The sequence below is a fragment of the Mustela putorius genome, unplaced genomic scaffold (genome assembly GCF_011764305.1).
Source record: "Mustela putorius furo isolate JIRA1106 unplaced genomic scaffold, ASM1176430v1.1 tig00003853_pilon_pilon_pilon, whole genome shotgun sequence".
In the NCBI taxonomy this organism is placed as follows: Eukaryota; Metazoa; Chordata; class Mammalia; order Carnivora; family Mustelidae; genus Mustela; species Mustela putorius.
The window spans coordinates 1,931,144-1,952,774 of NW_025422005.1; the positions used below are offsets into that span (position 1 = coordinate 1,931,144).

Below are 21,631 nucleotides of genomic sequence, written 5' to 3' on the forward strand. Positions count from 1 at the left end.
TGACGGTTAGAAACCAGTGGCTCTGAGCAGGCGGACGGCGGGGGACCAGGCAGGGGGACAGAACCACCGAGCCGTCCCTGTCCGTCCGCACGCTGAGCAAGGACCAAGAACACACAGAAGGGCACAGAAGGAAGGCCAGGAGGCCGACCCCACCCTCGGAGCAGGAAGACGCCCTCCCGACGGGGTCGGGCAAGGTCAGGCCTGAGGCAAAGAACCCCGGGGCTCTGGCTTCCTTTTGGTCTGAATTAATAGATTTTATTTTTTAGAGAAGTTCGAGGTTTATGGAAAGGTTGAGCAGAAGTATGAAGAGTTCCACGAGCTGCCTTCTCCCCAAACACAGCCCCACCCCCACTCCGCACCCGCACCCCACCTGTGCGCTGCCGCATCCCCACGGCGGCAGGACGGACGCAGCACCAGGAAGGCGCGCTCACAGCTCACCCGAGTCTCACACATGGCGCTGGGCATTCTGGGGCCCTGACGAGCATGTGCACGCAGGACAGTGTCGCGGGGAACGGCTTCGCCCCACCTGTCCACCTGTCCTCCCCCAGCCCTGACAACGGCCATCTTTGCGCAGTCTCTGAGGCTTTGCCTTTTCCAGAATGTCCTGTAGCTGGAGCCACACAGCGTGGCCTTTTCACACATGCTTGCGTCACTCGGCGTCTAAGAACACGCGGCTGTCCACATGGTTTCGCAGGAGGACAGCCTGCGAGGCAGGGAAAGCTCCCCAGGTACAAAGGAGACCATCCCAGGACCCATCAACCCCGCCCCCCCGTCTGTGGTTTCTAGGGAAACCATGGAAACCAAGAGGGGGTCGCCTAGAAAGGGCAGACAGGCCTCACCCACTCTGGATTCCCAGGGTCACCCGGCAGTCCCCTCTGGGAGGTCAGAAGGACAGGGCAAGAGTGGGGGTACTGGGTTCTCCCTCTTCCAGGCCTCTCCCGGAAGATTCCAGGACTCAGCTCTTGGCCCCCTGTGTCCCCAAGGCCAGGCCCAGAGGTGGCCTGGGGTCAAGGAGGCTGCGAGGCTCCTTGCCCGTCAGACATACCCTTGTCTCCGGCAAACAGGTGCCAGGAAGGAAGAGGGGCTGCCAGCAGGAGGCCGCCTTCGGAAGGCGAGGTGGACACCATCCCACCAGGCAGAGGCCAACACTGGCTCTGGCCCGGAGGCGGTGGGAGAAGGAAGCTCAGGCTCCAGCAGACCTTGGGGCCCCGTCAAAGCATAAGGGACAGAGGTGGGGGGCTCTCAGCTGCCGCCCAGGCAGGGCCCCGAGGTGCGAGATGGGGTAGGGGTTTGGGCAAAACTGGAGACGAGGGGCCCCGAACGCTCCCAAGCAGGCCTCCAGGGGCGAGGGACAGGAAGGGGTCATTAAAGGCACCGAAGGAAGTGGACCGAGCCCGTGCAGGGCCAGAAGGGCTCCCCCGCCTCCTGCCGTCAGCCCAGGACGCACAGCGGCTTCCTTGACATCAGACAGAGTTTCTCTGTTTACCCTGAAAGTTATCGGGTCTGGTCTGTTTATACAAATCAGCTTTCAAATATGTGGGAATGGGGCTTTTTTCCCATTTGTTTCCCAGAAAACAAGACAAAATGTAAAAGGCCCAGAGAGAGCCAAGAACATTCCTCGGTTCTCCAAATATCCAGGTCTCCACTACCCCCGCCAGCCGAGTTCCCAGGATGGCTCATGGCTTCGGCGGCTGTGGCTGCGCCCGAGACTGGGGTGAGGCTGAGGAAGGGCTGGTGTGGGCTGAATTGGGTCTTCTGTCTGCGTGAATATGTGAGCCTGCGTGCGTGTGCTTGTGTGTGCACGTGCCTCCATTGTGCACGTGAGTGCGTGTGTCAGCCTGTGCAGTGTGTGCACGTGTGCCGTGCACATGTGCATATGTGCACGTGTGCATGTGTGTGTCTGCCTGTGCACGTGTGCATGTGTGCGTGTGTATGTGTGCGTGTGCATACGTGTGTGTGCCTTGCACGTGTGTGCACATGTGTGTCTGCCGGTGCACGTGTGCGTGTGTGCACACATGTGCATGCGTGTGTGCATGCATATGTGCACATGTGTCTGCCTGTGCACGTGTGCATGTGTGTGTGCATTGTGTGCACGTGTGCATATGTGCACGTGTGTCTGCCTGTGCACATTGCATGTGTGTGCATGTCTGCACTTGCATGTGTGCACGTGTGTGTCTGCCTGTGCATGTGTGTGTGTCTGCCTGTGCACGTGTGCATGTGTGTGCGTGTCTCCCTGTGCACATGCGCGCGTGTGTCTGCCTATGCACGTGTGTGTCTGCCTTGTGCACGTGCATGTGTGCGGTCACATATGCGTACGCATGTCTTACCCTGCGTGTGTGTACCTTGTGCGTGTGTGCACGTCCCTCCATTGTGTACATGTGCGCCTGCGTCATGCGTGTGTGCGCACATGTGTACGGTGCATGTGTGCGCATGCGTGTGCACTTGTGCGCGCTGTGCACATTTGTGTCTCCTTTGGGACTCGTGCGCAGGTCTCTCTCTGTCCCAAGAAGCCTGATTTCTGGACCCAGCCAGTCCACCCACAGCCAATCCAATCCCCTGCACAGTGGAGACCCGAGACCCATGCAACCCAGAGGCCTCAGAGGCCCGGTCTCCAGGCATCCACCCTCTGGTCTGGACAACAGGATATGACACCCTCTTTGCATCTTGCTCAGTTTCTAGGCCACGATCAGGAAGGGCTTGGGGCGCTCAGCACCTCCCTGTTCTTTTCTGAAACAGAGCCCGGAGCTCTACCCAGACGGGGCTGGGGCCTCGCTGGGAGCCCAGCCACGCCGGAGGGGGAGTCCCAAGCTGGGCTCTGCAACAGGGAAACAGTGCTCGAAGCCTCGTTGGCCCCTCCTGCCTCCCTGGTGTGCAGCCCTGGGGCTGGACGCTCTAGAACCTCTGGTCAGCTGTGCACCTGGCCCGCCAGGAGCCCCTCAGCCAGGCCTGCCCCGGCCCAGACACCAGTGGGGTCGGCAGCACTGGCCCCGGCCGGCTCGGAGCAGTGGCTGTGGCAGAGGGGAGGAGTCGGCCCCGCTCAGGCCCCACTCTCCCGCGGGCAGGCTCTCCAGAGAAGCATCCCACTGCCCACTGGGGACCTCGGCACCACCCACCTCTTATCTACACTCCTTGGGCCACACAAGGGTCCCATCCCCAGCGGCCTCCTGCTCTGCCAGCCAGCTCAGCCCCCTGCCCAGCCTGGGCCCTTGCACAGTGAGCAGCACCCCAGGCCTGCCCATATGTCACAGTTCCCCTGCAGGTGGCCTGTCCCAGCTGCCCAGACCCTCAGCAGACACGCATGGCCCCCAGCACCACAACCGCCTCTCTCTCTGCAGACCACTGGGGACCTCGCTCGAGGGTAAGTCCCTGCGGGTGCCGGCATTGAGCCCCATGCTTGGTGCCACGCCAGGCCCAAGTTACGCGTTCCCTCCTGCACCTGTGTCGCTGCTCTGGTGACAGGAAGCCTGCCCCCCGCTCCGGACCTGCCCGCGGCAGCACCGGGCACACAGTGAAAGCCAGCAAGTACCGGCTGGAGGAGCGCTTGCCGAAACAGGGAGGTGAAGGGTGGCGACTAGCTCTCCTGGGACGGGGCACGCGTTCTCTTTCTGCGAAGAGCCCTCCTCCGGCTCCCGGGATGCCTCCAGGAGGAGGGACGACGAGGCTAGTGCCCGACCTACAGGCGGGAACACAGGACAGGCCGACGTGGCCGCCCCGGCATCTGGAGCCTCGGGCCCCGTAGTGTCCACACCCTGCCCGGGCACGGGTGCCCCAGGCAACAGCCCCAGGCCCGAGGGCACCTCCCTGGCACAGAGGACCAGACAGAAGCCGCACGTGTCCCCTGGCCCTGGTCTCCGCGATGTCAGGGAAGGGGCCACTATGCTCCCCCACCCCGCAGACCAGAGCCTGGGAAGCCTCTTTCCCTCACACCCACGGGGAGCTGGGCTCATGGCACCCCTCCCCCGGCCTGTGCTGGCTCGCGGCACCCCTCCCCGGCCCGGCCTGACCCGCAGTCCGCCTTCTCTCCGCCCCTCCCTGTCCCGACCTCAAGCTCCAGCAGTCCTGGGGCCCGGCTCGCTCCGCAGCGGCGCTCTCAGTCACCGGAGCCGAGTCACCCCCTGCCTGTGCCCCAGCGGACCCACCGGGACTCGGGCCCTGCCTGGCCGACCCCCCACGCTGGCCCTGCCCCCCCAGGTCTTCCGGCTCACGGCTCACGTTGTGGTGAGTACTTAAGCCCTCGGAGCCACGGTCCCCACGGATGCGGCCCCTGTCGCTTCCACCCCTCCTGCCCCCTCCCTCACCCCTGCACTCCCCAGTCACGCTCTCACACCCCACCCTCCAAGGCCACCCCCCGCCTTCTCGCCCAGGGGCCCATCTGGGTCTCGTCCTCTTTCCTACGGTGTCCCTCAGGCCTCAGCAGCTGTCAGGAGTGACCCCAGGTGACGCCAGCCCTCACGGGGCTGGACTGGCTCAGGAGCCGCTGAAGAACTCAGGGACCTGAAATCCCAGGGGCCCGGCGCGGCCGCTCTGGCCTCTCGCCGCCACCAGAGGGCGCCGGTGCCCGCCCCGAGGCGCAGGCAGGGTGGGCACCCGCTTGGGCGTGCTGGGGCAGGAGCCCCTTCCAGGAGGGGGTCTGTGAGCCCTCCCCCTCCCCGTGGCTGCTCCCTCATGCCTTCCTGCTGCCTGCGGAAAGCTCTGGGAAGGCTGGCAGGGCTGGGGGATGCTGGGGGCACGGCTGGCTGGCCGGGGGCGGAGGGCCCATTGGTTAGGGGCTCCCATGTCCCCCCACCCCAGCCTCTGGGCCTTCCTCATCCCGCATGCAGAGCCCGGAGCCGGCGGAGGGCAGAGGTCAGCACGGAGAGGGGCAGGGAACACAGCCTGGCCCCGTGTGGACCCTGCCCCGGGGCGTACCCCTCGCCTCTCCTCTCACCCCAGCAGCCGTGTCCCGTGGGGCCCAGGACACCCTCCTCCTCCGGAAACCGGACCCCACCCACCACCACCCTCAGGGCCGCCTCCCAGGCTCCCGGGGTAGCTGCCGCCGCAGTGAGTCCCACGGAAGTGAACAGGCTGTGAGCAGGGGCATGGGGGGCCCCTCACCCACTCTAACAGCACACGGAGGGTCCCGCGGGGACCTGGCCTGGGGCCTGCCCTCTGGGACACACAGGGAGGGCCACAGCCAGCCTGCCTCCCCTTCGGAACACAGTTCAGTCTGGAAGAGGAAGAGGCCTGGGCCAGACACTGTCCATCAGCCTCCTCCGACCCCTGGGTCCTCAGGCCAGGGCAGCCGCCCCAACAAAAGCAGATCCCTGCCCCACAGTATCGGGGCGAGGGGGACCAGGCCCCCACCCACCTGGAGAGACGTCCCGGAGGTCCAGGCAGCCCTGCCAGGCTCGGGGCCCAGCTGCCACCCTCCTGGAGCCTGGTCCCGGGAACGGGCAGCTTAGCTCCTCCACGCGGACTATGGACTGGCGGGCCGGCAGGCGGGGGGGCTCTGACCGTGTTCCACAGCCCCACGCGGGCCGGCCCCACTGCCCCAGCCCGGCGCTCAGGTCGCTCCCCAAGACGGCCCTCCAGGCTGGGTGCCGCCGCCCCAGGTGCCCCACACATCATCTGCCCCCCCCATGGGGAGCAGGGGTGTCCGTGGCCTCAAAGGGCTGGCAGGGTACGAGCCTCCGGGCATTCCAACAGTCTGAGCGCCCAAGCAGAGGGGCCACACTGTCCAGACCCTCCCTGCACGATCCCGGCACTCCCCGGTGCACACAGGAGGCCCTTCCCGACAGCTCTGGGTCCGACGGCTACATCCCGGGGCTGGCGGGGCCAAGGCGGGCCATCCTCTCGCCACAAAGCACAGAAGGGCCAGAAACCTTGGCGCCTTGCCCCGCACACTGGAATCCGGACGGCTCCACCTCTGTTCCCAGGACACAGAACACGGGACGGCCCACAGGGCTGTAAGCACAGTGGCCAGCGTGGCCTGTCCCCACCTGTGCTCACAGCTGCCAGGGGACACACAGGCCACCCACTCAGCCCTGAGCCATGTCACCCCAAAACAGGGCAGACAAGAGGACCGCCACCGGGCTCGGAATGCTGCCCCCCGAGGACCCCACCTAGTCCCGTAGCCTTGACAGGGCTGTGCCAACTGCAGGGACCCCACACGCAGCCCAAGAGAGAGACGGGCCATGCGAGCTCCAGGTGCCCCCACAGCGGACCTGCTGTCCCCACAGGGGCTGAAGAGAAAGGTCCTTGCCCAGCGCCAAGTACCCGGCCAGCACCAGCGACCTCCTCCCTAGGACACCGCCCCTCCCTTCCTGTGGGCCTTTGTCGACCTGGCAGTGCCTAGAGACGCTGGTCCCAGAGCACAGCTGCTCCTGGGAGGTGGTGTCTGTCCTGGACCCAGCCCAGAGCCAGCCCGGGTCCACCCCCACCCCAGCCTGCCCTGCCCTCAGCCTGGAGGATGCCCCTAGACGGGGGCAAACACAGCCCAAGAGGACTGGCGGTGAACGGGCGGGCACAGGACCCCCACACCGAAACCCTGAAGTGATGGCGGTCCCACAGGTGAGGGAAACCAGGACAGGGAGCCAGAACTCTGCGGCCGAGCCCAGCCCGCCTGCCCCACAGTGCACAGACACCTGTGGGAGGTCCCCTGGAGACCTCAGCTCCCACCCCTGTGGCCCCGACTTCTGGGACGACGAATCTAGGATCCCAGAAAGGCCCGGCGCCCTCCACGGTCACACAGGCTGCTGGCCCTTCACCAGGCCAACAAGCCGGGCCAGCACCGGGCAGGGCCGTCTACCCCACACCCCGGCCAGGGCACGGCCCAAGCACGCACGGGGCGCAGGACGGAGACGTTTGGTGCACGCGGTGTGGAGCGCCTCACCTGCTGAACAAGTCCTGTCGTGGGTTTGCTGCAAAACGCGCCCGCCCTTGTCCCTGAGGGAAGCCACAGACCGTGAGCAGGAAGCCGGCCCGTCGGAAGGCCAGCGCCGTGCCGGGGGGCGTCCGGCGGCCCAGGGCGCTGGGAGAGTAGAGGGCGGGCACTCGGGGCCGGGGTGCAAGGGGCAGGCCCGGGAGCTCCGGCCCTTCTGTCCGTGCGCGCTCCGGGTCTGGGCTAGGCCGGGACGTCCCCTGCCAGGAACCGGGGGCAAGCACCCAGGAGTCTGGCGTCCAGGAATCTTCCAAACTGTCTAGTCAAACCGAGTGGTCACAGGACCATCCGGTTCCTCTGCCCCAGGGGCTCGCACCCACACACGCAGCACCCCTGCGATTTGCTTCGGGTCGAGGGTCCCCAGGTCGGGGCGGCCACATCCGCCGGGGAGGGCTCGGATGCGTGGGATGCCTGCGCCCTGCCCCGCTCTGTTCTGGCCGTGACACTGCCCTGCAGAAAGCCGGCGCAAGGCAGGATGGGCGGCCGCACGGGCCTCGGTGGGGAAGTGGCCTCCTCCCTCCTGAGACCTCCAAGGACCCCAAGGTGGAACCCCAAGAGGTGGGGCGACCTCCGGCCCCCGCGGAGACCGAGCCGGGCAGCAGCCCCCTCGCAGCCGGGGTGGCCGGAGGCCCGCGGAGCGTCGGCACCCCTGCCCACCACCTCCCCTCCCGCAGTAACAGCCTGTTATCAGCTGGCCTGGCTCCGAGTGATGCTGCCCAGGCCCCATTTTGACCCGGGCACAGAGGGCCAGGCCCTGCTCTGGAATGCCTGGAGCCGCCAAGACCGGAGAGCAGATCCGGATGCCGATGCCAGACCTGCCCGCAGACCCTCATTAATCATCCTGCCCGCAGAGGGAGCCAGGCACGAGCCCCAGGAACCCTCAAAACAGGCTGTCAGCACGTCTGCTGGGATTTGACCCCGGAACAGCTAGGCCTCCGGGCGGCCCGTGCTCGGACGGGTGGAGTGGACACAGGGCCGAGGCACCCTCCAAGCGCCCAGAAAGCAGCCCGGGGTCCGGGGCTCGCCCAGAGCTGCTCTGCCTGCCGCCTTGGACCTCCCTCTGCAAGGTGTGAGAGCACTGCCCGGCCGGGAGCCTGGGATGTGGCCTGGTGGAAGGCTCAGCCCCTAAGGAGGCAGAGGCAGGCCCAAAACGGGCTCCCAAGCCCAGACAGGGCTCCTCCGGGAACACGGGCCCTGACGTGAGGTCCCCAGAGACAGCTCAGCAGATGGCTTCGTTTTATTGAGTCATGAAGGGCTCTGATCGCCAGGTGCTGGGCATGAGGGGTGAGCCAGAGACCCCCCCAGAGGGGCAGCCCACCGGGGCACTGAGAAGGGGCCCAGTACGGTGGGGACTCATCCGGGAGGCAGCCAGGCCGGCAGGAGGGGAGGGAGGACCCCCACGGCTTCCTAAGCAAGTTCCTTCCACACGTGTAAGTCCTTGCTGGGCTGTGAGGGCCTCCCCCACGTCCAGGCCGAGAGTCCCCAAGTGCACGGACCCCCCCACGTTGCCCCAGCAGCCCCGGCCCCATCCGGCTACCTCTGCTGACCCGGATTCCTGTCCTTCGGGCACCCACTGGGCCACCACGCCGGCCAGGAGTGCCCCTCCAGGCAGGCAGCTGCCACAGAGGCCCTCGCCCTCCGCTTCCCTCCCCGGGCGGAGAACAGGGGCAGGGAGGGCCTTGAGGGCGCAGGAGGGCGAGGGGCAACCTAGACAGGCTATCCGGCCCCACCACCCTGCAGGGATGTGGCCCGGCCCGCCGGCGCGAGGGGCCTGCGGCAGCCCCACCTGGCCCCGCCGACTGCCAAGGGCAGCAGGACGGAGGCCAGAGGGCAGAGTCAGAGCCACCACTCACCCCTCCACCTGACGCCCCAGGCCTTGCCCTCCCAAGGGCACCCAAGCTAGGCAGACACCCCGTGTCCCCTCCTGCAGGAAAGCGAGGCTGTGGAGATTTCGGGAACTGTCTTCAAAGGAAGGGCTTCGTGCAGCTAAAGCAGGGGTGCGTGAGACACAGCCCACGGCCGCTCTGTCCGTGCCCCGCGGCCGCTCTGCCTGCTCGGGCCGGACGCAGAGCACGACCAGCCACCCAGATGCGGGAGAGCCACGCACGGCGGGCCACTGCGGGCTTGGCTTTTTTGTTTCCCCGAGAGCCAACCGAGCTCCTCGAAGGCTGGACCCTGAGGACAGCTTCCCAGGGAAGCCCAGCTGCACCCCGCTCCTGACGGCCAGCAGGACTCTCGAACAGCCCGGCCACACCACGCGGGCACCCGGAAGGGCACGGGGAACCTGGAGCCCGGGGAGATCGAGGCCAGAGGCAGATGGGGACAGGTTAGCCCGCGGCCACACCCGCAGGACAGTGGCTGAGCTGCTCCGAAGGACTCAGGCCAGGCGAGGGCCGCTGTGGCCGCAGGCTTCGGGACGGCAATGCTGCGGCAGGCGGCAGGAGCCCACGGGTGCTGGAACTGTGCCCCCAGCCCCTCGGGGGCGGGCAGCGCTGGCTGCCTTCCCCACCCCCACCCCCATGAGGCCCAGGCTCCCGGAGCAGCAGCAGCTCCCAGGCCTGGTCACAGTGGCTCACAGAGAGCCGTCTTTGGTGGCGTCTGGTCCCCAGGGCAGGGGTCAGACTCCCACCCTCGGACACAGGGCAGCGCCGCAGCGGCTCCCTCTCCATTGAGACATCATCCCAATTTAGGAACAGAGCCGCCCTTGAGCCGGGGCCAGGGGCTGGGACAGAGGGGCCTGCCCCCTCCTGCCCCCAGGCCCTCGGGGCAGCCGCCTGCCTCTACTTCCCAGAGCAGCCGCCTCCAGCCCCACCCAGAGTTCCCCACCCACCGGCTTCCTGCTCGGAGGCAGGACCCACCAGGGCACAGAGGCTCCAGGCAGGACCTCAGACCTCGGTCCCTGCTGGGCTGGCGTGCCGGGTGGGGAGCAGGTCACGCTGGGTCCCCGGGGTACCTGTCGGGCCAGCCCCGAAGTGGCCGTCCTGACTTCAGGTCTTTCACAGGCCCAGAGAGGGCGGCCAAGGCCCCTGGGGTTTCCAGGCTTAACCCTTCTCTGCAATCTCCCCAGGCCGTCCAGGCTGACTCACTCGGTCCTGTTCTCTCTTTCATCTGGAAACCCGACCCTGAACCATCTGCACCTCCCCAAACCTTCCCCAGCCCACAGGCCCACCTCCTCCAGGAAGCCCTCCAGGCTGCCCAGCTCTCTGCTCGGCTAAGAGTCCTGAGTCCCAGAACTGCCTCAGAGACCTACCCAACCCACCTGTCTTACAGGTGAGGACACTGAGGCCCAGAGGGGACCAAAGCCAAAGCTTCTGGGACCGAGAAGCTACCCGAGGTAACCCAGACCTGAGTTCTCCAACTGCTTGTGTCCCACGAGGTCAGGTGAGATCAAGTTCCAAGACAGGACTGGCGGCCCCGTTATGGTGCACAGCTGGGTTGGGAGGTTGTACACTCCTAGGGCTGGGTCTCCTGCCTATTTTTCCTTTAAAGACCCCGTGACGGCAGCCAGGCAGCACGCGTGTGGGTGGAGGTGGGGGGCATCTACCACGTTCACTAGGAGCGCACACGTGTGACCTGGGTGCCGACGGGGGACAGAGCTGTCCCAGTGGATGGACAGGAGCCCAACCTGGGTCGAGGGCTTCCCGCGGTACACAGCCCGCCTCTGCTGACAGATGGTGTTGAACCACGGGCAGAGGGGCCATTCGTCTACAGTGTGTCCCCACCCCAGGCCCCTGGATGGAGCTGGGGCAGGCGGCGCAGGCAGTTACCCCAGAGCCTGGGATAACCCAGCCACCGGATCACCCACCGTCATGCCCGCAGGCCCAGCAGACCTGGCCCCGGGAGAGACGGCGCTGCCAACCCCTCTCCCACGGGGGCGCTGGGCCTCACCTGTGCCGACCCCTGGGACCCGCAGGAAACCACTCTCCCTCCCCACCTGACACATGGAGTGACCAGGGTCCAGGATGCTGCCCAGGGTCACACGTACATGACGCAGAAGCTGGTTCTGGCCGCACCAAGGGGGGCCGAGCCCTGCACACTCGGGCCCCCACCCTGGGCTCTGCCAGCACAGACCCCCTTGTGTCCCTGCCTTCTGCCTTCCTGGAGGGGGCTGGAGCGGGGCAGGTGGAACAGAGGGCTAAGCCACCGCCTCCCCCGCAGGCCACAGCCCCCTGGGGGGGGCAGGCAGAGGAGGGGCTCTTCCTGGGGGCCCCCTCCCCCTCTGCGCTCCGGATGCCTCCCTCCCCCCCTGCTTTGGTTCAAAGGAAAGAATTTGGGGGAACCAGAAAAAAAATATGGCTTTTATTTTCAAAACTGGAATCAATTATAATTGGGGGGTAGTTAAATATTCCCAACTGGACTGAAGCCCGTGCCCGCCTCCTCCAGAGCCAGACGGAGAGACGGGAAGGTGGTGCTGTCGGGGTGCGGGCGGGGGCACGGGCAGGGGCGCCCCTGCACAGGCAGCCCCCCACACACAGCCCTGCACACCCATCCCTGAACACCCGCCCCTGCACAGGCAGCCCCGCACACCCAGCCCTGTCTGTCTAGCCTGCACAGTGAGCCCTGAATGTCCAGCCTCTCTTCCAGGAGACAGTTCCCCAGGAGGACACCCAGCAGCTGCTGCCCAGCTTGACCTCCTGCTTCCCGAAGGCCCCATCTACAGCACAAGGCCCACCCGTCCCAGAGAGCCGAGGCGGGTCTCAAGCTCAGGTCCCCAGGTGTAGAGTCAGGCCAGGGTGCGGAACCAGGGCATCTGCCCCTCTCTCTCCAGAGAAGGTCTTGCTGGGGCCCTACGGAAGTCTCGTGTTGCACTGGGAGACGGTAGGAGGTCCCAAGCCCTCCCTGGGACAGAACGCACTCCCAGCCCCAGCTCTGCTGAGTGGCCAGCAACTGCCTGACCTCCCTGACCCGGGTTCTCCTTCCGCACGGTGAACACAGACTACGCCGATGTGGTGCAGGCCAGGCCCCAGCCCCCAGGAGGCCACCCCCATCCTTGTGGAGAGCAGGGCTGCTCTGCAGGCAAAGCCCAGTCTGGAGCGCGGACCCATGAAGCTACAGCGGAGAGCCTGTGAGCACAGCTCCCGCCCACCCAGAGAGCCCGAGTGTGGGTCTGAGCCTGCCCCAGGGGTGTGGCCCCGGGACCCTGGGACCAGGCCAGACAGGCCCCTCCCGTGGACACAGGGCCACTCGCTGCGCTAAGCTCCCTCCCTCTTGTGCCCCTGAGGCCCTCGAGTCCCTGATACCAGGAGGCCAAGTGTCAGGGTCTTGGGGTGGGGAAGGCTTCTCATGCCAGAGGGGACCCCAGCCCGGGAGGCTCAGAGCTGGGCTCATGGACAGAGTCAGGCCAGGAGCGCAGGGGCAGCCCACGGAGGCCAGGACGCGGGGATGGAGGAACAGGGGCAGGGCAGGTGACCCTAGCCACTTCCTAGAGGGTATGACCACAGACCAGCCACACTCGAGAGTCACCCCTCACGGCCCTCGGCCCGCAGCAGGGACCACAGCATCTGCACTGCCGATGGTCGGCCCCAGCCCTGTCCCAGCAACATCCCCAAAGGGAGCTTGCCGCCGGGACCAGCTCTCTCCCCAAGCTGAATGGAACCCAGCCCCAGCTGCATGCGGCTCACCAAGGCTGGACGAGAGAAGGGCCTATTCCACCTCCACCTGTGGCCATAAACACACACCAGACCTGGAGGAGCCAATCTGTTACAGCTGGCCCCCTCCCTCCGGGCCTGGACCCAGCCTGGACCCCAGCCTCCTGGGGGTGGGGGTCACATCTGGCCAGCCCGCCAAGGGGCTCAGGGTCCTAACGTCAGGAGGTCCGGCTGAGGCACCAGGGCATGGGGCAGGGGCTCCCCAGCATCTGGAGGGCTCTCGACAGCAGGCCTCACTCCATGGCCCAGACCTCGGTCCTCCCAGCCCACGGAGCCCTCGAAGAAGCAGGACCGAGGAACCAGCTCAGCCAAGAACCTTCCGGCTAACAGAGGGCATTGGGTATGCAAGCACAGTCACCTGACCAGCATCCCCAGCGGCCAGCCCCCATCTCAGAAACCGGGGACCCAGCCGCTCCCCAGGACCCCTGCCACCACATGAGGACACACAAGGACCAGCCAGCGGGGCAGGGTCCTCTGTGCAAACAGGGGCCTCCTGTTCCCCACAATTAACTGATGCCCGCCCCCTTCTGGTTGCCCGCTGGGCTCCAAGGCACTGGAGCGTGGCGCAGGACGTCCGCCCGGCATCCACCTGGACGGAGGCCCAGCTGCTCGCCCGGAGCAGGCTCAAAGCACCGGAAACCGTCTGGGGGTATTTCATTTCAGCGGGCGGCGTGGCCTGCGCCTATTCCGACGGGAGCCTGAGAGCTCCGGGCTCGCTGAAGACACTGGACAAAGCAGGAAACCCCAGCGAAATGCTCTCGCGGCCCCATCACCAAGAACTCAGGAGGAGCGTCTGCAGGGCTCCTGACTTCCCATCCGCTTGCGCGCTCCTCTTTACAAAAACGCAGTCAGCCCGGCGGCCCCTCGAAGCCAGATGCCCCGCCCGGCACCCAGTCAGTGTCCCCCCGTGGGCACAGCCCCCAACATGGCATGACTCAGCCGAAGGCCCCACGTCGGGGCACCGAGCCCCCAGCCCGGAGCGGCACCCGCCAGCCGCCAGCTCAGTCCACCCCGGTCGGCGCCAGGAAACGTCCCCCCGGGAAGGGCCAACTGGCCTGGCTGATAATTTCCTTTCTCGTGCGCTTTCTCTTCCCTTTAAAACCTTTCTTTTCTGCGAGATGGGATCGGCCTGACTCGAGTCGGTTAATAAAGCCAACAAGGCTTCGAAAACTCACTCCGTTGGGTTTCTGTTCAAGTGCGGGTGGCGTAGACGGGTTTCGTCCGTGACATACTGATTTACAGAGGTGTCCGGTTTCCCCAAACCAGCCGCCTCCAGGGGGGCCCAGCACGCCCCCGCGTCTTTCTTCGTGAAGGACACCAGGGTCCCCAGCACGGCAGGAGAGCTGCTTAGAGACGCCAGGCCAGGCCACTTCCCAGCTGCCCAGCACCCCGGGCAGCCCCCGCCCATCTCTCTGGAGGCCACGACTGGCCGGCGGGGCTCTAAGATGACGGCGTGCAGGGCGTCTGTCGGGGGCGTCCCAGGGTTGTCCCCCCCACCAGCAAGGTCAGACAAGCCGCAGGAGCAGGGCGGTGGAGGGGAGAATGACCAACCGTCCACTCACCGTACTGGCAGCGGGGGCCCTGGAAGGCTCGGGGACAGTAGCATAGCTGGGCTGAGCCAGGCATGCAGTGGCCACCGTTGAAACAGAGGCCAGCGCTGCAGTGGGCTGTGGAGAGAGGAGAGAAAGCGTGAGAGGAGAGGCAACAGCCCACGGGCACCCACAGCCCAGCCACAGGACACAGTGTCCTTGGGGACCCTCTCCCATGTCCCCCAGGAGGCAAAATCTCGGGCTGGACAGGACCCAGAGCCCCGGCACAGAGAGGACAGCCCTCCTCCCACGGCACCCCAGACTGCACCTTGAGAGCTGAGCCCCGAACCCTGGGGGGTGGGGGGCCATCACTCAGGCCAGCAGCCCGGACCCTGCCGTCGGGTCACCGGTCCCAGCTCTGTTCTGTCCTGGGTCACACACTGGCACTGCCACCAGAGCCTGAAGACCCCCCTTTCATTTTCTCGAGGAGGTGGGGAGGGAGAGGCAGCCGGGGAAGAGCCCGCCGCTGAGGACGAGGTTGGCAACCATCGTCCCTAGGAGGGACAATGCCAGCGCAGGCCGGCAGAGCCCGGAAGGAGGGACGGGGGAGGGTTCTGGGCTGGGGCGGGCGGGCCCCCTCCCACCTCTCTAGAGAAGACCCCTGCCCCCAGACCGTTCCCCACACTTCACCCCACTGGGCCAGGAGGCTGCCCACCCATGGCCTGGGGGCCAGTGAACCCCATCGTCCCGTCGCAGCACAAGTGTGAGGGGCGGGACGCTGCCTGTCCACGACACTGGGCAGACAGCCCCCAAGGGCCCAGCAGCCCCAAACTGCCCGCCAGCCCCGACACAGCGAGGACCCTGACCCCCGCTGGCCCGGGTACCCCAGCACCCATTTCCTGGCCCTGCAGCCACCCCCCATCATATCCCCATGCACGGGGGGTACAGTCAAGGCAGGGGACTGGTCTCCCAACCGGGACCCCACCAGCCTGGCCCTGAGCCCGGAGGCTTCAGGAGTGCTCACTGGGTGAGGGGCTGCTTGGCACAGTGATTACCCCCAAAGCCTCCAGGAGCCTGGCGCAAACCATGGGCTCAGTGACTTCATGGGTCACTTCACGGGTCCCACCAGGAGCAGGAAGAGAAACTCCAGAGGGCTGTCGGCCCGGCACATGGGGCCAGTCAGGCTTCTGGGACGGACGCTGTGCTTGGTAAGGACACGGAGGCTCAGAGACAGGCGGCACGTGGCCCCGGGCCACACAGCCCGCGAGCAGGGACCAGGCCCCAGGATCCTCTGCGTAGAGCTGGGGTCAGGAGGGCCGTCTGTGGAATGCGCCCTCCTCTCTGTCCCCTAACTGTGGCCGCTGTCCCAGTGTTGGGGGCAGGGCTCCCCCTCGCTCCGGCCCCACACCTGCAGCCGGAGGACGTGTCTGAAATGTGCAGGAGTGGGGAGTTGGGGGCGAAACGGCGCCACAGGGGGGTGGGGAGGGCACGCACGGTGACCCCGGAGCCCACACAGGGAAGGCCGGCCGGGGGGCCGACCTGGGGCGCGGACAGCAGCAGCGTCCCAGAGGCTAGAGGCCCGGAACCTAGCTCCGGGGGACGTGGAGCCCACCTTCCCCCAGCACCCCCGGCCCCACGGGGCCAGTGAGGGCCACTGTCACGGCTCACCCTGCTCACCCGCTTTCTCCGCCCCACGGCCGCTGTGACCTTCTTGTCCGCTGAGCACAAAGCCACCCATACCGTGAGCTCATCCCTCAGACCCCAGGGGCGCTCTGGGCTGCCACAACCAGGACAACCGGCATCGTCCCCAAATGTCACACACCATATGCACCCACAGCATGGCCCTCTCCCTACCGTGCCCACGGACTCCCTGAGAGCAAGGGTCGACCCCATCCTGGCTGCCACCCGCCGGGCTCCGGGGCCCCGCCCACACGCAGACCCCGAAGGCGCCGTCGAAGGAAGGAAAGCAAGAATGCACTACAGACGGGCAGGGTCGGGAGTGGCCAGGCCGTCGCGGGAGGACAGAGCTGGGGCGTCCCCAGACAGAGGGATGCGTAGGGCAGCACAGCCACAGAAACGAAAACGGGAAAGACAAAGATACACGACTATGCCCCAAACCGAGAAGGGGCACTCCCGGGGAGGCTGGCCGGATGCAGGGGTAGTGGGGGGCTGTGGAGGGAAGCTGGGGGGCAGAGCCTGCTGGGGCGGGCGTGGAGCCGGGCTGCGCGCGAGTGGTAGAGAAGGGGGCTTCCCCTGCGTAACCCCACGGGTGGGCCGGGCTGCATGACAGGGTCTCCCTCCCCTGTGTCAGGAGGGTCACCTCCAGCGGCAGGCCACAGCCCGACTCCCACCACGCCTCCAAGGGGGCAGCACAGACAGCAGACAAGGACCCCAAAACCCCCCACCGGAGGTTGAGGAAGGATGCGGCCCAAGCAAGCACGGGAAGGCTCACGCCGGGGCAGACAGAGCTCAGGAGCCAGAGCCGGGCTGCCAGACCCACGTGTCTGACATGCACCGCGAGACCCAGGCGATCCCGTGTGGGAAGAAGCGCCAGGTCAGCAACAGACACCGGGAAAACCTGACCCGTGGCCGTGAACGGAGGCTGGACGGGCACCCTGCAGACAATTTAGAGATTGCCGAGCAGTAAATGTGTTCTCTACTTAACAGTGTATTTTTTTTAAACACCTACTATGTTCCCAGGGCCGGGGCCGGGGGTCTCCTGGGGACCGTCCCTCAGACTCAGCTTGGCCAGGCCTGTGGCCACAGGACCTTCAGGAGCCCTGAAGGAACCGCCTCCCAAGAGTCAGAAATACCAGGGCCGGCGCAGGTGACCCGGGACAGGGGCGCCCACAGGGTCTGCTGCCGTGGGCGGCCGTGTTCTCCGAGGGCCGAGCCGGCAGAGGGAGGGCCCGAGCCACAGAGACCCGCGGGGCTGGAGAGGGCTCCCAGGAGCCATCATGCTCGCATCTCCCTCTGCCCCAAACCCCCGCCGGCTTCCCATGGCCCAGATGCCTTAACGGGCAAGACCTGCGCACACCTGTTCTGTCTGATGTGAGTCGGTGGGTCAGAAACGGGTTAGGGGCACCTGGAGCGACTGCCTTCAGCTCCAGTCATGATCCCGGAGTCCCGGGATCGAGTCCCGCGTCGGACTCCCTGCTCGGCGGGGAGACTGCGTCTCCCGCTGGCCTCTCTCTCTCTCATTCTCTCTTGCGCTCTTTCAATAAATAAAATAAAATGAAATGAAATAAAATAAAATAAAATAAAATAAAAAGAAAGAAAAAAAGAAGAAACAAACAAACTTGGGTTAAGCTCCAGGACGGGCGATCTGCACACATGGACACAATCTTCTCAGCGACCTTCGTGCTGCCAAGTGTCTGCTCCACGGCCCGTCTGAGCCCGAAGCCGGACCCACTGCCCGCAGCAGCCCACCCGCAGGGCTGATGGGGCCCCCCGCCCGCCGCCCGAACCAAGAAGGAGGAACATCGCCCTCCCTGGTGTGCGGAATGGGGCTGGAGGCGCCGGGACAGGGTCACTCACAAAGCACCCCAGCTGCCCCAGACCTTGGGGCCTCGGGGGGACACAGGGTGGGTCTACCCACATCCCCAGAACCAAAGGCTGGCGGGGCCCCGGGGGGCGTCCAGTCTGCAGGATGACGGATCTGGGGAGCGCAGTCCCCAGGGTGAAGGCAGCACGTCTGGGCACCATCCTTCCTTCCTTCCTTTCCAAAGACTGGCTGACGGGTGTGCGTGCGTGCTCGGGGCTGGGGGAGGGAGAGGGTCCCCGCTGAGCACGGAGCCTGACACGGGGTTCCGTCTCGTGACCCATGAGGTGACCTGGGCCGAAACAAAGAGTCGCACGCTCGACCGACGGAGCCACCCAGGCGCCCCGGACACCTGTGGCATCTTAAGGCCGGCCATGCTCTCTTACAGTGGGCGCCACGAAACACCTGCCCTTGGCTGGACCTCACGGGACCCTGCTGCAGGAGCAGGGGCGGCCCCTGCCCGGGACGGGCTCACGTGGTGACGGGGCTCCACTCCTCTGCGAGCACTGGGCTTCTGCCCATGTGGTCCCGGGCCACATCCCCGAACTGCCACGTGGCTGGCCCCCGGGCCCTGCTCTGCTCTTCCCTAAGTAGCTGCCTGCCGGGGTGGCCTCAGGCGGGGCAGGTGTGATCCGGGCGCACAAGTTTCTCCTGGTCTCCGGGGCCACTCCCACCCCCACAGGCTCTGAACACACGGCCTGGCTCACCAAACGTGCATGCGGCACAAATGTCAGCCTTCTCCCCGGCACCTCTGCCCAAAAGGCCCACGAGCCCCATGTGCGTTCTGTAGCTCCAGCAGGCCAGGGCCAGAGGGACGGACTCAGACCCAAAGCAAAGCTCCTGGCCTGGGCCCTGCTCTCTCACGATCTGTCCCAGCTGCTCAGCCTCCCGTGCCGATGCCTCTGGCTCCTGCCCACTCCCTGCCATGAGGGCCGGGCCCAGGAGCAGCGGAGCCCCACCCCTGTGCCAGCTCCCCCTCGGCATCCCCAGAGGAGGGGCAGGGCTGTCTGATGGCTGGGGCTGAGGGCACCTCCTGGCCAGGCCTGCAGCAAACTCAGCCCCTCCCTGCAGCCAAAAGAATGTTCAGGAAGGAACCTGGAAGGGGCCTCTCCGGGCCGGAGCTCCTCCGCCACAACAGGGGATCAGCCCACCACCGAGGTACGTAGTAGGTGTGGGGGCCCACGGGAGCTCCCGGTGGGGAACTGGCTCACAGAAACCTCAGAGAGGAGCGCCTGGGTGGCTCAGTGGGTTGGGCCTCTGCCTCCGGCTCAGGTCATGATCTCAGGGTCCTGAAATCGAGCCCCGCATTGGGCTCTCTGCTCAGCAGGGAGCCTGCTTCCCCCTCTCTGCCGGCCTCTCTGTCTACTTGTGTTCTTTCTCTATGTGTCAAATAAATAAATAAAATCTTTTAAAAAATTAAAAAGTTAAAAAAAAGAAAGAAAGAAAGAAAAGAAACCTCAGAGAGGCCCGATCAAACACAGGCTCCCAATCCGACGCCTGCAGGTCCGTGGGTCCCCGGCTCCCAGGTTCGGCACGGGAAGCAGAGGCACCAGCACCAGGCCCTGTCCTGCCCATGGCCGAAGCCACCGGGACAGCCAGAGACAGGCTGTGTGTTAAGCAGCCCAGGGGCCCAGAAACTCTCCCGGGGCTGCTGGGGCACAGACAGCAGGGCGGAACCCCAGGCAGACACACATGTGTTCCCAACGGTCCCCCAGCAACCGGCCTGGGAAGCCAGCACCAGGCAGAGGTGGGGCTGCACCCGGCACAGAGCGCCTCCGTCCACCATCTTTAGGGCCTCAGACTAAAGTGGGGGTTGGGGGAGCCCAGATGGAGGGGGTGACGGTGAGGACAGCACTGTGCACCGCAGGGCGGCGGGATGAGCACCGCGGCTCGGGGCAGTCCTCAGTCATCAATCAAGCCACAGGGTAGCATCTCTGAAACCTCCCCCAGGTGCTGGCAGAGCCGCCCAGGTGGCCGGGAGTGGGGCCCTCAGTGCCCGTCTCCCGTCAAGGGGCAGGTACCGGATGGAGGCCACGTCCCTGGGAACCCAGGGGGCAGGACAGGCCCTGGGTCCCTCCTGCTTGGTCCCTCCATCCTGCTGGAGGCCTGCTGGCCTTCAACCCAATGCCAGCTGGCAGCTGGAGGCCGGGACCCCAAGCCCCACCTCCCCTCGTCCCAGACCCGTACTGCAGGGAGGCAGTCACCCCGGGCCCGGGACCCCGCGCTGGATGGCAGAGCCGCACGGGGGAGGGGCACATGCTCGGGGTGTGGGCCGTGCGCCGCGGCCGCCAGTGTGAGCGGACGGTGCGTGTGCAGCGGGCGTGCAGGCCCTGCTGCGGCCGTGAGCCCCGCACACGCACGTCAGCGGACAGGCACGTGATACGCGTGTGCGGGAGTATGGACGCATGTGTCCAGTGCCCGCATGTGTGTACGGGAGCCTGTGTGTGCACGAGCACATGGTGTGGGCACATGTCTGAGGGAGAGCATATCCGCACGTGGGAACCATCTGCGTGTGAGTGCGTGTGACTGCGGGTCCGTGTGAGCGTGAGCACGGGCATGGACCGCGCACACACCTGTGAGGCTGTGACGTGGGTGAGCTCCCGGGTGGACAGCACCGTGTGCAAACGTGCCTGACGCAGCACCACGAGTCCGGCTGTGACTCCACATCTGGGGACAGCCGGGGGGGGTGAGGGGCTCGCTGCAGAGCAACACGGCCCCCAGCAGCTGTGCGGGCGTCCACGTCCACAGCGAGGACAGGACAGCCAGAGTGCTGGCCGTGCAGATTCCCACGCTGGGCGCGGGGCTGACACGCGTCCGGAACGGAAAAGGAAAAGTGAACCGCGAGGCAGGAGGCAGAGGCAGCCGTCCCCGGGGCCCCCGGCAGCCTTCCTGCCACTCATTCCCGCAGCCCCAGGATCACAGAGGAGACGCCCGTGTCCCAGGAGGGAGGAAGAGCTCTAGGGCCCGCCTGCGAGCTGGTCAGCAGCCCTGGCTTCTGTCCCGTGGGCCCACCACGTGGCCCATCCCAGGCTCCTGTGACGACAAACCACATCAATCCCCCACACTCCTGGGAAGCCCTCACAGGCCACAGATCTCCCCCAGCCGACCTGGCATGCCCTGGGCGGTAAGACACGAGCGACCACGACAGGCCAGGACAGCCTGTGGGGACAGCTCTGGGTGGCCGCCCTACAGTGCCCTCCACAGGCCATGGTCGCCTCTGAGGGTCAGCTCCAGAGTCAAGGGCAAGGCTGTGCCCCACACAACCCGGGCACACGTGGGGTCCTGAAAGCCCAGCCACGGCCACGCCGTGTAGACCTAGTTCCCACTCCATCCACACGTCCAGAATCCGGCCACTTCCCACCGCGCTCCGCCACCCGCCAGGACCAGGCCCGAGCTGGCTCCTCACGGCCCAGCGTCCCCTCTGCCCGCTGCAGCAGACCGTGTCCCTCCCCCAGCCAGACCCTGCACGGGCTCCCTGTCCTCACCAGGGCCCCGGGACCTCAGAAAGGGACCTTACTTGGAAACAGAGTCTTTGCAGGCGTGACGAAGGCAGGGACTGAGCTCACAGGATCCCGGCAGGCCCCGCTGAGACGGAGGAGGACACTCGGGCGCAGCCGTACACCGGGGAGCCCACGGGACGAAGCAGGAAGGATCCCCCACACTGGGATGGCACACGGCCGCCCTCCAGAGAGCCAACCTGAGCTGTTCCAAGGCCCGCCCAACCCCCCAGAAGCCCCCACCAGCCAGACGCCCCTCCCCCGAGCCTTCCCAGGAGAGAGCGGCCGTGGGCTGGCACAGAACCACCGTGTGCTTGCCCCCCTGTCCGCCGCCACAGCACCGCAGGTCCGCTGCAGGGGGGGCCAGTCCCGGTCTCTGTCACCGCCACTCCTGCGCCTGAGCCCAGTGCAGAGCTCGCTGTCAGACCTGCACGGACGACGTCCCGCCGCTCGGCCGGCTGTTTCCCAGCGTGCCTTAGGGACACTGTTTATTTTTT

At 66.4% G+C, this 21,631-nt stretch overlaps 2 protein-coding genes across 18 annotated transcripts in view; one reads left to right on the forward strand and one right to left on the reverse strand.

Annotated features, from left to right (window-relative positions):
* MEGF6 (multiple EGF like domains 6) overlaps positions 1-21,631 on the reverse strand; it is an 82,533-nt gene that overhangs the window by 49,958 nt on the left and 10,944 nt on the right. For all 13 annotated transcript variants that reach the window (XM_013064649.2, XM_013064657.2, XM_013064651.2 and 10 more), the window contains one exon: positions 14,130-14,234. In XM_013064649.2, the coding sequence (XP_012920103.2) occupies positions 14,130-14,234 (105 nt within the window). The remainder of the gene's footprint in view (positions 1-14,129; positions 14,235-21,631) is intronic.
* LOC106007424 (uncharacterized protein DKFZp434B061-like) lies at positions 127-13,741 on the forward strand. 5 transcript variants are annotated; one of them, XR_006601618.1, is made up of 7 exons: positions 129-1,714; positions 3,249-3,358; positions 3,460-4,218; positions 4,408-7,986; positions 8,850-9,245; positions 10,190-10,300; positions 11,504-13,741. XR_006601618.1 is itself a non-coding variant. In XM_045063591.1 (5 exons), the coding sequence occupies exons 3-5, from the start codon at positions 3,877-3,879 to the stop codon at positions 11,255-11,257; spliced, it is 972 nt and encodes a 323-aa protein (XP_044919526.1). In that variant the 5' UTR covers positions 129-1,714; positions 3,249-3,358; positions 3,460-3,876; the 3' UTR covers positions 11,258-13,741. The 5 variants fall into 5 exon arrangements, 3 of the variants coding, with proteins under 3 accessions (XP_044919526.1, XP_044919527.1, XP_044919528.1); XR_006601619.1 differs by having other exon boundaries at positions 127-1,714; positions 4,408-9,245; positions 10,190-13,741; XM_045063591.1 differs by lacking the exons at positions 4,408-7,986; positions 8,850-9,245 and having other exon boundaries at positions 10,739-13,741.